Source organism: Pseudorca crassidens, chromosome 18, assembly GCF_039906515.1.
Source record: "Pseudorca crassidens isolate mPseCra1 chromosome 18, mPseCra1.hap1, whole genome shotgun sequence".
NCBI lineage: Eukaryota > Metazoa > Chordata > Mammalia > Artiodactyla > Delphinidae > Pseudorca > Pseudorca crassidens.
This window is the reverse complement of record NC_090313.1, coordinates 61399883-61416848: the sequence shown is the minus strand read 5'-3', so window position 1 is coordinate 61416848 and position 16966 is coordinate 61399883. Positions and strand designations below refer to the sequence as shown.

Here is a 16966-nt window from a genome sequence, read left to right as displayed (position 1 = left end):
AAAATTTTAAGTTGTTTAAATAATAACTTTAAATCATTGTTTATTGTTTTCTATAAAAATTAACCTATTTGAAATATCAATACATACATTTTTGACTTCTGAAAAATAGGGCGCTACAGATAGCAATCATCAACTGCACCTCACATACTCACTTCTAATCAAGTTTGTCTAAGGAGTTATACCAAAGCAGCTAACTGAACTACAGGGTAGTCACTAGACCCATCCACAGGCTGTCTAGCAACCAGTGAGTTACAGGCTTCATTCTAAAAAGAGGGCTGTACCACTCAGACATTTATCTTGGGAACTGGAAAAATAAAAGCCTCAGCTAATCAGCAGAGGGCACAGAACACAAAAGAAGGTTATGAAAAGTTCCACTGATATAGAAGGGATTGGGGCAGCCATGACAAGCTTTGTGGGAAAGCAAATAAAGGAGGAATAGAAATGAAACAGAGTAGATAATCATGATGCTGCTTAGAAAAGAAAAAGAATGGGGACTTCCCTGGTGGCGCAGTGGTTTAAGAATCCACCTGCCAACGCAGGGGACACGGGTTCAAGCCTCGGTCCAGGAAGATCCCACACGCCACGGAGCAACCAAGCCCGCACGCCACAACTACTGAAGCCCGCACATCTAGAGACCGTGCTCCACAACAAGAGAAGCCACAGCAATGAGACGCCCGCACACTGCAATGAAGAGTAGCCCCTGCTAGATGCGACTAGAGAAAGCCCACACGCAGCAATGAAGACTCAGCGCAACCAAAAATAAATAGATAAATAAAAATCGATCCTTTAAAAAAAGAAAAAGAATGGAGCTAACCTGCTGAGAAAAAGAAATCAAACTTAGAATGGCATATATTCAGGAACCACTCTCAATTGCAGTTTTGAGATATATGGCAATACCTATCCATGGAGCACCATGAAAACTGTGAATTGTTACTAAAAAGCCTTCTTTTTCTAGGGGTAACTTAAGTGGGTCTCTATTCCTTCTGTAGTCCTCCTCTGAAGGAAAGAAGTGAAGGCAGGAAGGTGAGAGGAAGGCAGGCAGACAGGCATAAAAAGCCATAATTAAAACACACAGATCTGTAGATAACTACATATTCTAGGAGCAGTGCTCCATGGATTGATAATGGTCCATAAACTGTTTACCAGTCCACAATTAAGTACAGAAATTGGGGGTAAACACTTAAAAGCTTTTATGGCAATTTGACACTAATTTTAATGCCTGCTGAATCCAATAATAAAAAATTTAGTCCTGTGTTTAGTATGATTTTTGTTTCATTTTTCTAGTAATTAATTTATATTACTTATTTTTAAAACATCAGTCTATGACATACTGGGAAGAAAAGAAACTAGCCCTTCACCAGAGTACTTTTAAGAAGCAGTGGTTTAGATAACATTCCTGGATAGTTATCAGAACACTGAGAGATGCCCTAAGAAAAAGTTGTACCAAATACATTACTATAATTATTGTAGTGATATTATTTATGATATGCCCATTTTATAAATCAGAGTTACTCTATGAGTACTCAGAGAAAAAGCTTAGGAAAATCTTTTCCGGGAAAATTCTTTCACCTTATAGATAAAGGATGTAATAGACTTTCTCTGTCATATTTATTTGGCAGTCTATGGATAGCTATATAACACTGTATTGCAGTCATCTGTTTAATTTAAACTGGATGAGTTTCTTGAGGTCAGAGACTATATCTCACCTCTATATCATTAGAACCTAGTAGAGTAACACCGCGCCTAGCAGTTGGTAAGTTTTGTTTCCTTCCCCCTTTTTGTTTGGGGGGGTGGTGCGGGTAATAGGAGGAATCTACAGAAAAAAAGAGATCAAGACCTCATCAGCACCTATGGTGTTCCAGGCATTGACTCGAGAACTATTTACTTCTCTGCTCGTTATAAGTTATTTAATTCTCAAAATTCTATCAAGTAGTTAATAATTTTTATTTTGCAGGAAAGGAAAGGAACCCGAGACTTAATAAGGATAAGCAATCTGCTCCAAGTCATATACCTTGTAAAATAATCCCAGTCTATCTTAACCCAAACATTCATTCTCTTTCTGATCCTCAGAGGTCACAAAAACATATGCTGAATAAATGAATAAATCAACGTAAAATTTTACCTCTATATTTAGATTATTTTTCAGCTATATAAAAACTATTTTGATTTAGTGATTTTAGTTAATAAAGTTAAACTGTGAAATCTGTGAGAGGTAAACCAATTCATATTCAATAAGTTAAATATGAACATACAAGGCCTTTGTTTCCACATTTTATTTAGAGGTAATAAGAAAAAGTTACTAAAATATGCAACAATTTATCTCATTTACACAAAATACCAATTATGTCTAACTCTAGACGGTTTTATCCAAGAAAAAACATATACTACTATCTTTTTGGTAAAATTATTTACTGTTACATTTCATAAACATACTGCAAAAGAAATGACTGGAATTCCCAGAAGGCTTCTCTTGACTTACTGGAAACAGTAAACTCCTCTTATTAGGCTTAGAAACTCAATACAGACTTTAATTAAGTAATTACAGGGACAAGTATTATAATAGATACTCAACTGAACATACAGTCTCAAAACATATATAATTATAATATCTATTATATTAAATAATCTTAAACTTTAATAAATCAACTAAATTCCTTTAAGATAGACTCATACTACTTTTACAAAGGTTTTAATATATAAGTCTACTTCATAAATCTTTGCTTTTTTTGTCCATTTTATCAACAGCTACAATTAAGAAAGTTTACAGATAGTGAGAGACACAATGGAAATTTTCCCAGGACAGAAACTGCTACATTTTTAAGAAAGTGCGGCAAAAATACACCTTCATTAAGGGCTCTAATGGAGAACAGGAGTTCACTGGTTGACCTAAGTTTTCTACGTTTTATTTAATTTTAGCATTTTCCACTAATTCCCTAAAGTCTATTAAAATGATAGTTCAGAAATAGTTTTCTTTAATGGCAGAGGCCTATATTAATATAAGAAATTTTACCTGGTTTCAATGTTTTTCTGCAGCTCAGTGAAAGTGAACGGCATCTCATCTAGGTCAACTGCTGCAATAAAGATACAGATTCCCCATAGTTCCTTTTTCTTTTGAACATAACCTTCCTGGAAACAAAACAAGACAAAACAAAACAAAACAAAAAGGTTCAAATATTTCATTAAATCATTCACACACTGGATACTGTGCTAAAACTGTATTATATGCAACTTTTTTCTTATTCAGCATAACAAAATTAATTTGTTACTAAATCTTTATGAGGTCACATACTTGAGAGCATTTAATTCTACACTAGTAACAAACAAACTAGTTACAAAATTAGTAACTAAATTTTATACTATAAGGCAAAAAAATTACTAGAAAGGTCAAAAAGTTAAATTACAACTTTCTATAAAAAATCTAGGGGCCAGTCAGTTCTCTGAAGTAAATATTTTCATTTTTTAGTATTCCAATGTCATCAAAGCCAAGTTGAAAGATTTTAGGCTCCATAAAATGGACTCCAAAATTTTTTTTCTTCTAATTCACTTGTTCTTTTATCAATCTATTGATTCAAGTCTTTTTTTTTAATTTTTAAATTATTTTTATTTTTGGCTGCCTTGGGTCTTTGTTGCTGCGCGTGGGCTTTCTCTAGCTGCGGAGAGCGGGGGCTACTCTTTGTTGGGGTGCTCGGTCTTCTCATTGCAGTGGCTTCTCTTGTTGCGGAGCATGGGCTCTAGGGCACGCAGGCTTCAGCTGTGGCACATGGGCTTAGTTGCTCTGCAGCATGCGGGATCTTCCCGGACCAGGGCTTGAACCCGTGTCCCCTGCATTGGCAGGTGGATTCTTAACCACTGTGCCACCACGGAAGTCCTGATTCAAGTATTTTTTAACCTTATGAAATTCATATCTCTCAGTGCCCTAATTGCCTTCCTTGTAAAATGGAAATACATATTTCACTTTGTAAGAATTAAATGAGATTATATATATAAAGTCCTTAGATCTGGCATATAACTAATATTCAATGAATGATGGCTACCACTATCATTAGAATATTTTTTCATTATCACTAGAATACTTTTTATCCCGAAAAACACATATCCCTATTTAAATATGTAAGTTTTATAGGTAAAATTTGGATTATATTAAATTGAAAACAAAAGAAATACCAAATAATCTGATGTTCTATCAAACAGCTGGAACTGCTTATTACTCTTAACTGGAGATTACAATGGAGCTGAAAAGTATGTGATGCAATTTTATATCGTTCTGAAATCTCAATTATATAAAAGCTTTAGAAAAAAGAATTATTCTAGATTATCAAATTTTATGGATAATATGAAGCTTATCACTATCCAACTCTAAACTTTTCCTTAATTTTAGCTACTTGGGAAATAAATATTTTAAAACTTATATTACAACTATACACCCACTAGAATTGTTAAAATTAAAAAGACTAACAATATCAAAGGTTGATAAGGATGTAAAGCAATGGAACACTCAAACATTACTGATGAAAACGTAAAATGGTACAACCATTTTTGAAAAGAAGTTTGGGACCTGCCATAACACTTAGCAATTCCACCCCTAGATATTTATACCCAAGAGAAGTGGAAACTTGGTACCTGAATGTTAACAGCAGCTTCATTCATAAAAACCAAAAACTCAAACAACCCAATATCCAAAAACAGGTGAAGAGATAAACTGTGGTATATCCATTCAATGGAATGTTATTCAACAATAAAAAGGAAAAGTATAAATACACACAACATAGATAAATCTCAGTTATTACACAGAGGAAAGAAAGCCAAATACAGAAGTGTACATGCTGTGTACACTTTGATTTCTACAAAATTCTAGAAAAGGCAAAACTAATCTTTAATGTCAGAAAGTAGATCAGTGGCTGCCTGGGGACAGGAGTGGATGTGTGTTGGGGAATGATGACAAAAGAGAATGAGACAACTTTCTGGAGTAATAAAAAATTTTTAGATCTCAATGGTTAAATAACATTTGCCAAAACCTATTGAACTCTTCACTTAAAACTGGTTGATTTAGTGTATATAAATTATACTTCAATAAATTTGACATTGAAACTACACTACATACTTACTTTTTCTGAAACTGAACAACAAAGTATATATTGCTTGACTGTTATAATGACTATTAAGTATGTTTTAATAAAATGAACATAAACTCATATATATATATATACACTTATAAATATTTACATTACTATGGTCAATTTCTCAGGAACTACTAAGATGTAAAAGGTTGGTTGTCTCTATAATAAACAATTTCCAAACTACCATGATTTTTAAATTTTTATGCTTAATTCTTATCATGATTTTGGTTTGCTTCTTTGCTCAGGCTATCAGCTGTTGAACCCAACTTCTCTCAATGTGTCTTCTTTCAGCAACTCCAATCTTTTTTTTACTCTTTTAAAGTTGGGAAATGAAGTATTAAGCTTGTTAAAACTGAGTATGTACTTTATTCATTTTTTTTAAATAGCAAATTTTATTAGGACATAGCAAATACGATTCAACACAAGCTCATTTGAAATGATAAAATGCCTAAATAAAATGTTGTATACATAGGTTCTGACTTTTAAGGACCTGAGGAACTTTCCTATAAGCAAAATGTGTGACCTTTATTTCAGATGATTTATAAATCTTGTTGTTTTTGTTGTTGATATTGTTGATGTTCTAGCTGCATCCCAATTAACTATATGTATAGATAAAGTGTTCTTTCTTCTTCATACACAGTTATCTATGGAAGAAAAATAAACGTTCCGTCTAAACTTGAGAATATTAAATATTTTAATCACCTACATTTGATTTAGTTCTTTAGAGGGAAGCATATTACAGATGAGATCAATGTTATAAAACCAAATGATTCATGCACAAATATTTTTGTTAATCTATGTGAAGAAAATAATCAGTTTCCAATTAAGAGAGTCCTAGAAGCAGAATTTCTACATTAAAGTATTTAAGATTCTAGATATAGAATTATATATAGAGATAGAGATAGATATGGAAAGGGTTTGCATTTTAGTTGTAACCTATAACATCCACTTGGTCTGATCTTATATCTGGATGCCACCAAAATTTGCCAGAGGGAAAAAATTTACAAAGCCATGAAGATGAGAATCAACTACAAGATCCTACTCTATAATCATTCTGTTCACTTTTTAAAATAGTAGATTATACTGGAACACAAATAACATAATTTAACACAAAGTCATCTGATATGATAAATGCCTAAATGGAAAACATCAGCCTAACCACCATATTTGCAATCATTTAAAAATCATAGGGCTTCCCTGGTGGCGCAGTGGTTGAGAGTCTGCCTGCCGATGCAGGGGACACGGATTCGTGCCCCGGTCCAGGAAGATCCCGCATGCCGCAGAGCGGCTGGGTCCGTGAGCCATGGTCGCTGAGCCTGCGTGACCGGAGCCTGTGCTCCGCAACGGGAGAGGCCACAACAGCGAGAGGCCCGCGTACCGCAAAAAAAAAAAAAAAAATCATATATCTTCATATAGTTTTCTTTGCCTCTTCCAGTTTGTTTTTTTATATCTTCCAAAAGTTGATATCTCTAATAATTTTTAAAGAAATATTCATTAAAAAAAAAAAAGAAGAAAAAAAGAAATACTCATTATGCAACTGCCATGGTTTTATGACTTTGGGGATACAGTGATGAAAACAGAAACAAACAAAATTCCCTGTCTCCCTGGCACTTATACTTTTATTTATGTTAAGAACATGCTTTTTGGTGTCAAACATTCAAGAGTTTGAATACTCTAGTGGTATAACTGAGCAACGTGCTTAAATCCAATTAGACCTCAGTTTCTACTAAAATAGGGATGATAATATCTAATCAGAGTCACTATGAAAATTAACAGTAAGGACACTTTTTATTTTTATTTATTTATTTTTTGGGCCTCACGTGGTAGCATGCAGGATCTTAGTTCCCCAACCAGGGTCAAACCTGTGCCCTGTGCAGTGGAAGTGTAAATTCTTAACCACTGGAATGCCAGGGAAGTCTCTGAGGATGCACTTAAGTAATCAGCATGGTGACCGGCATTATACTCATTGAATTACAACCATCAGCAGCAGCACTATTATCAGTGAATCTAGCACTCATTCCTCTGTATCATATCTGTCTCAATACTATCCGTAATCCAACCTTCTCCACACCAAAAACATCCATTCCTGGGAATGCTAAGGAATGCTGGAAGGTGTGTGTGTGTGTGTGTGTGTGTGTGTGTGTGTGTGTGTGTAAGTGTAAGAAATCATGTTTATTGACCTCCAGCCCCTGGAAATCACTGATCTGATTTCAATTCCTTTTCCAGAATATCATACAAATGGAATTATACAGTCTGTAGCCTTTTTCGTCTGGCTTCTTTCACTTAGCATAATGCTTCTGAGGACTCATCCATATTGTTGTATCTATAATATTAGTATTTATTCCTTTTAATTGCTGAGTAGCACTCCATTGTATGAATACCACAATTTATTTATCCACTCCAACAGTTGAATACACTGCTATGAATGAGGCTACTAACCCTAGCCTTAAATATTCAACTACAGATCTTTAGGTGGATGTATGTTTTCATTTTTCTTGGGTGAATATCTAAGTTGAGGAATGCTAAGTTCTATATTAAATACAAGTTTAAGTTTATAAGAAACTAGTAAACTGTTTTCTAATGTGGCTGTACCATTTTGCATTCCCACCAGCAACAAATGAGAGTTCCAGCTGCTTCACATCCTTACTAGCACTTAGTTTTTGTTTGTCTGTTCTTGCCTGTTTTTTAGCCATCCTAGTAGGTATGTAATGGTACCTTTTCCCAAGGACTAATGACATTGAGTATTTTTTCAAATCTTACTTAACATCCATATCTCTTCTTTGGTAAAGGGTGTTTTCAAATCTTTTGCCAATTTTCTATTAAGTTGTTTGTCTTATTAAGTTGTAAGAATTAGTTATACATTCTGGATTCAAATCGCTTAACAGATGTGTGTTTTGCAAAAATCTTCACCCAATCTGTGGCTTTTCATTTTCTTAAATATTGTATGCCAAAGAGCATAAGTTTTTAATTTTGATGGAGCTCAATTTATTACTTTGCTTTATAGATCACGCTTTTGGTGGTGCTATATATGAAATCTTTGCTTAACTCAAGGTCACGAGGATTTTCTCCTATGTCATCTTCTACAAGTTTAGATCTACGATTCATTTGAATTAACTTTTATAAATGGTGCAAGATAGGGATTAAAGTTCTTTTTTTGCATATGGACGTCCAATTGCTCCAGCATCATTTGTTAAGAGGAATATCCTTCCTCCACTGAATTACCTTAGCACCTCTGTGTGCAAAGACTGACTATATATGTGTGAATTCTATTTCTGGATTCTCTGTTCTGTTCCACTGACCTGCTTGTCTTTCTTTTTACTAGTACTACAATGTCTTGATTACTGTAGCTATGTTTTGTTCTTTTTTAGTTCAGTTTGATTCAAGATTTTTAAATCCGTAAAGGACATCTGATTTACTTCTAATTGTGCAGATTAAGAAATTAAAGACTAGAGTGTTGAGATTTGCTCAACACAGCCAGTCGATGCCACAGACCTAAAACCCAAGTTTCTTAACACTCAATTTAGTATTGTTCCATTTATTTAAGAATATTTCCTTAATTACATTTCTACATTGATGTTCCTAACATTTTCACTACTGAAATCCTTAATCTCATCACCCCACTAAGAGTCCTATACTCTTAACTACCTTACTATTCTGTACTTTTCATTTCTATTTTACTGAGAAGGTTAGAGAATCACAATACCAAAAGCCTCAACATTTTTCTCCACATCAAATAATTTCTAAACACCATAAACTTCAGTCTTCCTCCAATGTCTCTGCATCTTCAACTTCCTCTTCTGACTTTAACAAATGGACATTCTCCTCCACTCTCAAATTAATATATCGAATCCCTCCGTATCTCCCACTTTGGATCACACTGCCTCTCATCTCCTTCAAGACCTAGTTTATTAATGCTTCCCTCTGTCTTCTGTAATTTCTCTAACACTTCTTTCTAAACACTTATTTCCCTTTAGATAAGCTTGCACCACCTTAAAAAAAGAAAAAAACCTATCCCTGGACTTTATCAAGCTACTGGCCTAACCACACATCTAAATCTCTCACTATTCTCATTATTCACATACATACTCATCATGTACACTCTCACAGTCACACCTACTGCATCCACTGAACACATCTACTATATAAGCACTATTCTACTGACGCTATTCTCGAAGTCTCCAAAGACTGCTCTCTTTCTAAACTGAATGGCCTTTTCTTTGGTTTCATCCACAAAGTCCTGTATACAACATCTAACACCACTGTAATGAAACTTTTTCCCTTAGCTTTTTAGACACTCTAACATCCGCATTCTCTTTATTTCTCCCAACTTTTTCAGTGTTTCCTAATTCCAAGGACTTTTTCCCAGAACCTTCTCTTTTCCTCCACAATCTCATCCACTTCTATAGCACCCTCATCACCTCCATACAGGTGTTTCTCATATCTCATCCTGCTTTCCAGCCCTCACTGCTCTCTCAAGATCCAGGCCCTATTTTCCAATGGCAATTTACAACCTAAAATCTGTAACTGATTTGTTTTCTTGAAAATTTAGTTGAGAATTATGAAATGGGCTCAGAACAGCACCTTAAAAATTGTTAAAACAGAGGAAAAGTAATTTTTACTCAGCCAAAAGAATGACCAATAAATAAATAGAAGAAAAAAATGGGGAAAGGGTAAGAAAAAGCATTTTGCAAAAGAAAAAACAGTAATTTCCAATAAACATATTTTGAAAATACTGAACCTCAGAATAGTGTCAGTTGAAGGACAATTTGCAAATATGCATCAAGATCCTTAAGAGTTCAGTTTTATCTCTAAGAATTTATCCTATGAAAATAATTGGAGTGTTGAGTCAAGATTTAGTGTAATATATGTTCAAAGAATTATTTATAAGAGTAAAAATAGTGGGAAAAGCTTAAATATCTTTAAATAAAACGGTTAAAAAATTATGATAGATCTATATCATGGAATAACATAAAACTCTCAAAACATTTCAAAGATTATAAGGACATGGGAAAATACCAAAGACATGCTAAGAGAAAAAAACACCAGAATACAAAATTCTGTGTATATTTTGACTCCAATTTTGTGAAAAAATTTTAAAAGGAAGGAAAGGCAAATATATATCAAAATGTTAACTATTATCTCTAGGTGGTAGGATTACAAATGATTTTCATTTTCTTCATTAACACTAGATACATTTTCTAAGTTACCTAACAACTATAAAATGGGGGGAAAGTAAGTCAATTTAAAAGTACTAAATTTATATAAAGCAGGAGAGAGAAAAATTAGGAATATTCTTGAGAAAAATCTTTAAAATATTAAAACTGTAATTACATATACTATAGTTTAAATAGAAATCTACAATCAACACTTAAGAGGCTACCTACTTAAGCTGTCGTTTAATTTAGTTCACCTGAACCACCCAATTGACAACCCCGAATTAGTGATGACTTGTACTTGCTTTATCACAAGCACTAACTTATAAAAGAGCTCCACCAAGTGGTAACATAAATCATCTTGGAAACATCTGAAAAGTAGGTTATCTTACTAGTCATGCTATCATAACCAACATGAATTCAAACTGAAATTTTAAAAGTTAAAAACACTACTCTCTCTTATCTTCCCTTTTTAAAATATCAGCCATGACCAAGATGGAAATAAGCCATAAGTAATATGCTCTTTATCTCAGGGTCAAAAGGATACATCCTTACACTAGATTCATGAGACTGTAATGCATGATTAGCCATAAAGTTACAAGTTAAATGTATTAGAGAAGTAGAGGTGATAAGAGCTGCCTTTATCTTCCACTCCTGGATTTCCTCCTTACCAAGGTTATATGTAGGAGCAAAAGGGATAACATGCTAATATGCCAGAAAATCCTTCCTCTCACTTGCATAATATTAGCCCTCAGCAGTTAGTGTTAAGGAAATTCTTTGATGTGGTCAGAAGAAGCAAAAGGCAAGAGTAGCACAGTCAAGAAGAATGTGAAAGCTCAATCATATTTGTACTCAATCATATTTTTGATACCATATTCAAGGGTGAACACCAATTGAATTAGCCATCCAGTTACACAATGCCTTTGTGGGGAGACAGTTGACTCTACTCCCAGAAAAATATGTACCTGGCAAGTTGAGATTCATCTAGCCTTCTGCCCAAGAATTTAGTACCTGGGGCTCCCTCCTTTAAGAGCTCTTACAGAACTGAATGGATAGGCCAATTTAAGCACTTAAGTAAACTTAAGTTCAGCTTACTTACTTGCTCAATTGTCCATATCTCAACTAGTCTGTAAGCATTTTGAAGGCATAATTATATCTAATACACCGTTATACCCCCAAAAACCTAGTACAACGTCCAGCACTAACTTGATGTTAAATGCACATTTTTTAAAAGAGCAGTAGCAACAGTCATCCCCCCCGTATAGGATAGAATGACTTTTTTTACTCTTTTTCCTCCTAGTATGCTCAGAGAAACAAGCAGCAACTGAATCATGAGTAAAAAATATAAGGTAAGAATATTGGTTCTACTAGTTTCTTTAGCTCCTGATCACACATTGATAACCTAGTGAGTATCAACAGGACTAACTCACACAAACAAATGATACTACAGACCTCATTTCCTAAACATGTGATACATAACTGACCTGGAATTTAGTTTCTAGTCAAGCTCTCTGCTTGCTTTATTGAGTCAAAGGCCCAAAAGATGAGCCACCCAAGAAGATATAGCCACAGAGGAGAGAAAACTGCCGCCATATTAAAACAACGACTAATTAATTGGTTTTTCTGTAAAAGATCAACGAAATCGATGTCTACCACTCTTAGAAACAAAGATGAAAAAAACTGAGGAAGTCAACTCCTACAACTCAGATTTAATTATATGTATAAAAGGTATCTTCCAAAGTTTGCATGTCAACTCCTTCTACCAGTATCACATATAATACTTGAAAAAAATGAAAACATAACTAATGAATAAATGAGTTGGCGTTAAAATGAAAGAATCTCAACTGGAAGGGAAATGAAAGGGATCATTGATCATCAAGTCCTGTGGTCTGGGAGTTTCTAGGGTTCCAAATCATAAAATGATAATCTTTGGCAAATGTGCTGAAATTTTTAAAAACTTAAGAGAACCCATATGTTTACTTTCAATAATGCCTCAGTAACTAAAGTACCAAATACTTCACTTTTGCTAGAATTCAATGCAGCAAGGTAACACAATTTACCTTTACATTGATAAAAAACACTGGCTGGCAGCTTTGTATGCCTTGAATAAAACTAGGAAAAATTATTATTTAATAAACTAAGTTTGGTAAACTTCTTAAAACAGATCCAAGGTGGGGAAAATTTGGTGGTTTCTGACTGCAATATATTGATAATTCTGATTCAACTTACCTTAAAAAAAAGTTTGTAGAATGAGAAAATCAGAGCACATATTGAAAAGAGGTAAATTAAAACAGGAAGAGGAATAGGAAATTTTGATAAAATAATTCACTTCAAAGCTCTCCTAAATATCTAGGTCTCATATAAACTTGACTATCTGTTTATAGCTGAACATGTAACAGGCAGAAATAACTACCAATCTGAACATCAATAATTATGAATATCAGGCCTCTAAAACTATAATGCACATAATAAGGAAAACATTAATTAATTCACTGATAGATCATTTACAATCATTTATTTCAAAACAACATATGTTTTATCTAAATTATATTTATATAGGGCATAAAGATGTTTAAAGTACAGAAAAACAAATAGTCCTATTAAATTGAGATTGAAGATATCCTAGCAAACCTGGAAGCCTATAACAATCTCCACAGTCATTCCAATCCTTTGGAAAAGAAGATGCTATATAGTGTGTGATGTATCCTTCTGGTATCTACTTCTAATATGGAGAATAAAACTTAGAGTTCATCCCTATGTTTGTGGGGAATTGAGGGAGGGGTAGTTTTTTAAAAGAAATACATTATAGCTGTTTTCAGTCATTTATATCCTAATATGTACTAAAAAGAATTTTTTTTTAATCTTAGAAAACTATATAAAATAAGACTCCAAAATCCAAAATATGTGGGTAAAGAAATTGGGCTTTTTAGGAAGGATAATTTTGTACCTTATTCTCTAATTCATTTAATTTATTCAGCAAATATTTACTAAATGCCTACCAAGCAGTAAGCACTATTATAACTGCTGGGAATACATCAGTAAACAAAATAAACATTCCTGTTTCCTGGAGCTGACATTTTAGGGGGAAGAGAACGATAATAAACAAAAATCAGTATCTATAAGTAAACTATATACTATGTTTGAAAAAGAGGCCTTCCCTGGTGGCGCAGTGGTTAAGAATCCACCAGCCAATGCAGGAGATACGGGTTCAAGCCCTGGTCCAGGAAGATCCCACATGCTGCGCAGCAACTAAGCCCGTGCGCCACAACTACTGAGCCTGCACTCTAGAGCCCGTGCTCTGCAACAAGAGAAGCAACTGCAATGAGAAGCCCGCACACCGCAACAAAGAGTAGCCCCCACTCGCTGCAACTAGAGAAAGCCCATGCACAGCAACAAAGACCCAGTGCAGCCAAAAATAAATAAAATTAATAAAATTTAAAAAAGAAAGAGAGAAAAAAGAGCAGGGTATCGTACACTGTTGGTGGGAATGTAAACTGGTGCAGACAATATGGAGAACAGTATGGAGGTTCCTTAAAAAACTAAAAATAGAGCTACCATATGATCCTGCAATTCCACTCCTGGGCATAAATCTGGATAAAACTCGAATTTGAAAAGATACATGCACCCCAATGTTCATACCAATAGCCAACACATGGAAGCAGCCAAGTGTCCATCGACAGATGAATGGATAAAGAAGATGTGGTATATATACACAACTGAATATTACTTAGCCATCAAAAAGAATGAAATAATCCCATCTGCAGCAACATGGATGGACCCAGAGACTATCATACTAAGTGAAGTCAGTCAGACAGACAAAGGCAAGTATCATAAGATATCACTTACATGTGGAATCTAAAAAATGATACAAATGATCTTATGGACAAAACAGAAACAGATTCACAGACACAGAAAACAAACTTATGGTTACCAAAGGGGAAAGAGCTTGGGATTAACAGATACACACTACTATATATAAATTATAAAATAGGTGGACTTCCCTGGTGGCACAGTGGTTATGAATCCACCTGCCAATGCAGGGGACACAGGTTCGATCCCTAGTCTGGGAAGATCCCACATGCCACGGAGCAACTAAGCCCATGCACCACAACTACTGAGCCTGTGCTCTAGAACTCGCGAGCCACAATTACTGAGCCCACGGGCCACAACTACAGAAGCCCACGCGCCTAGAGCCCGTGCTCTGCAACAAGAGAAGTCACCTCAATGAGAAGCACCGCAACAAAGAGTAGCCTGCGCTGGCCACAGCTAGAGAAAGCCCACACGCAGCAACAAAGACCCAATGCAGCCAAAAAAAAAAAAAAATTATAAAATAGGTAAACAACAATGTCCTACTGTACAGCACAGGGAACTATATTCAGTATCTTGTAACAATACACACACGCACACACACGTGCGTAACTGAATCACTTTGCTGTACACTAGAAACCAACACAACATTGTAAACAACTATACTTCAATTTAAAAAAAAGCAGGGTAAAGTGAATAGAGAATTTGAGGGAGAAGTAGGGGCAGATTACAGTATTAAACAGTCTTAGGCCTCACTGGAAAAGTGAGATATCAGCAAAGATTTTATTCTATGAGCAAAGACATAATCTATTAAATTTTTAAAATGTGAATGTCTTCTGACCCAGTGGTTTCACTTCTAGGAATCTACACTACAGCAGTACTCTCATTTGTGCATTAAATGTATATAAAAAGCTATTCACTGCAGCAGTTTGTAGTATCAAATGTTCAAAAATAAACTAAATGTTTGCTAACAGGGGAATATATAAATAAATTACACATCCATACAATGGGAAATACATCCACTAAAAAGATTAAGCTAAACACAGAGGGAGAGGTGCTCTTCAAGATACATCACTACATGAAAAAAGCAAGGTGCAGAAAAATGCAAAAACTAGAAACTTTTATTAGCTGCCTACAGAGGAAAAGCAGGCAGCTTAGGGGAAAGAATGAGAGAGACTTCTCACTGTTTACATTTTTATTTCTTTTGAATCTTGAACCATCTGAATCTACTGCCTATTTCAAACACACTGATAATAAATTGGCTAAAAAGTGTAAGTAAATAATAAGACCTCAGTGAGGTAAAATAAAAATCCTTTGTGTGTGTGGGTGTGAAAGGAGAAGTGAGGAAGGGTTGAAGGGATAGAATGAGCAAAAAATTTATCAGTGGTTATTTCTACAGAAGTGGGAATACAAAGAGAGCAATGGATATTCACTTTTCACTCTATTACTATAAAATTTTTTAAAACAAGTACATTTGAGTTTTGAATATATATGGGTGTGTGTTTATATATGAATATATATATTTTTGAAATGCTGAAAGGGAAATATAGAAATGGTGGGAGAAAATGACAAGATGTTAGTATCTGAAAAACTACATACTACGCCTTGAAAGGTGGAATTCAAAACAGTAGACAATAAGTTATAAGATTCATAATGACCACAAAATAAAATAAAATAAAATAAAATAAAATAGCTTCTCAGAAGAAGCCTAGCTAGTCTTCATTCAGAGATGAGAGTAAAATTCCTTCCATGGATCCTCAGAAAGAAGAAAATATACTGCAGTAAACAATACTGGCCAACAGTAAAAACTTTCATGAAGAAAAAGCAATTTTAAAAGTAGGAAGTCAAATTATATATTATTATAACAATTATATATATGTTAGATATATCTGAGTAGTTCATGATGAACTTTAATAATGTTATCCAACATTTATATTACGTTTAAAACATTAAATGGTAAAAAGGATAGGAAGGAAACGGTTTGATTAAATTTTTTAGAGAATAGAAGAGAAAAAACAATAAAACCAAAGACTGGTTTTTTGAAAAAACCAACAAAATAGAGAAGCTTTTAGTTAGATTGATCAAGAAAAAAGAAAGACTCAAATTAGCTAAAATTAGGAATGAAATAAGGACATTAAGACCAACATTACAGAAATAAAAAAAGAATTATAACAGGAATGCTATGAACAACTACATGCTGACAAATTAGATAACACAGATGAAATGGACAAATTTCTAAAAAGATCCAACTCCAAAAGAGTTGGACCAAAACCAACTCAAAAAGAAACTGACATCTGAAAAGACCTCCAACAAGGTAAGAGGTTGGATTAGTAATTTTAAAACTTCTACACAGAGAAAAGTCCAGGCTCAGATGGTTTCACTGGTGAATTCTACCAAATATTTAAAGTAGAATTAATATCAAGTCACCAAATTGCTCCATAAAAACTGAAGAGGAGGAAACATTTCCCAACTCCTTCTGTGAGAGGTCAGTACTACCCTGACACTAAAATCATACAAAGACATTACAAGGAAAGAAAATAGAGACCAAAATTTCTTATGAACATATGCATAAAAATTGTCAACAAAGGGCTTCCCTGGTGGCGCAGTGATTAAGAATCTGCCTGCCAATTCCAGAGACACAGGTTCATGCCCTGGCCCAGGAAGATCTCACATGCCATGGAGTAACTAAGCCCGTGCACCACAACTACTGAGCCTGAGCTCTAGAACTCGCAAGCCACAACTACTGAGCCCACGTGCCACAACTACTGAAGCCTGTGCACCTAGAGCATGTGCTCCGCAACAAGAGAAGCCACAACAATGAGAAGCCCGCATACTGCCATGAAGAGTAGTCCCCGCTCACCACAACTAGAGAAAGCCCGCGCATAGCAA

General features: G+C 34.5%; 1 protein-coding gene across 6 annotated transcripts in view; it reads right to left on the bottom strand.

Moving 5' to 3' along the window:
• Positions 1 to 16966, bottom strand: part of RB1 (RB transcriptional corepressor 1) — a 134942-nt gene that overhangs the window by 101272 nt on the left and 16704 nt on the right. For all 6 annotated transcript variants that reach the window (XR_010937029.1, XM_067713655.1, XM_067713654.1 and 3 more), the window contains exon 3: positions 3011 to 3126. Coding sequence is in view for 5 of the 6 variants with exons in the window: in XM_067713655.1 (XP_067569756.1) it covers positions 3011 to 3126 (116 nt within the window). In the remaining variant the exon portion in view is untranslated. The remainder of the gene's footprint in view (positions 1 to 3010; positions 3127 to 16966) is intronic.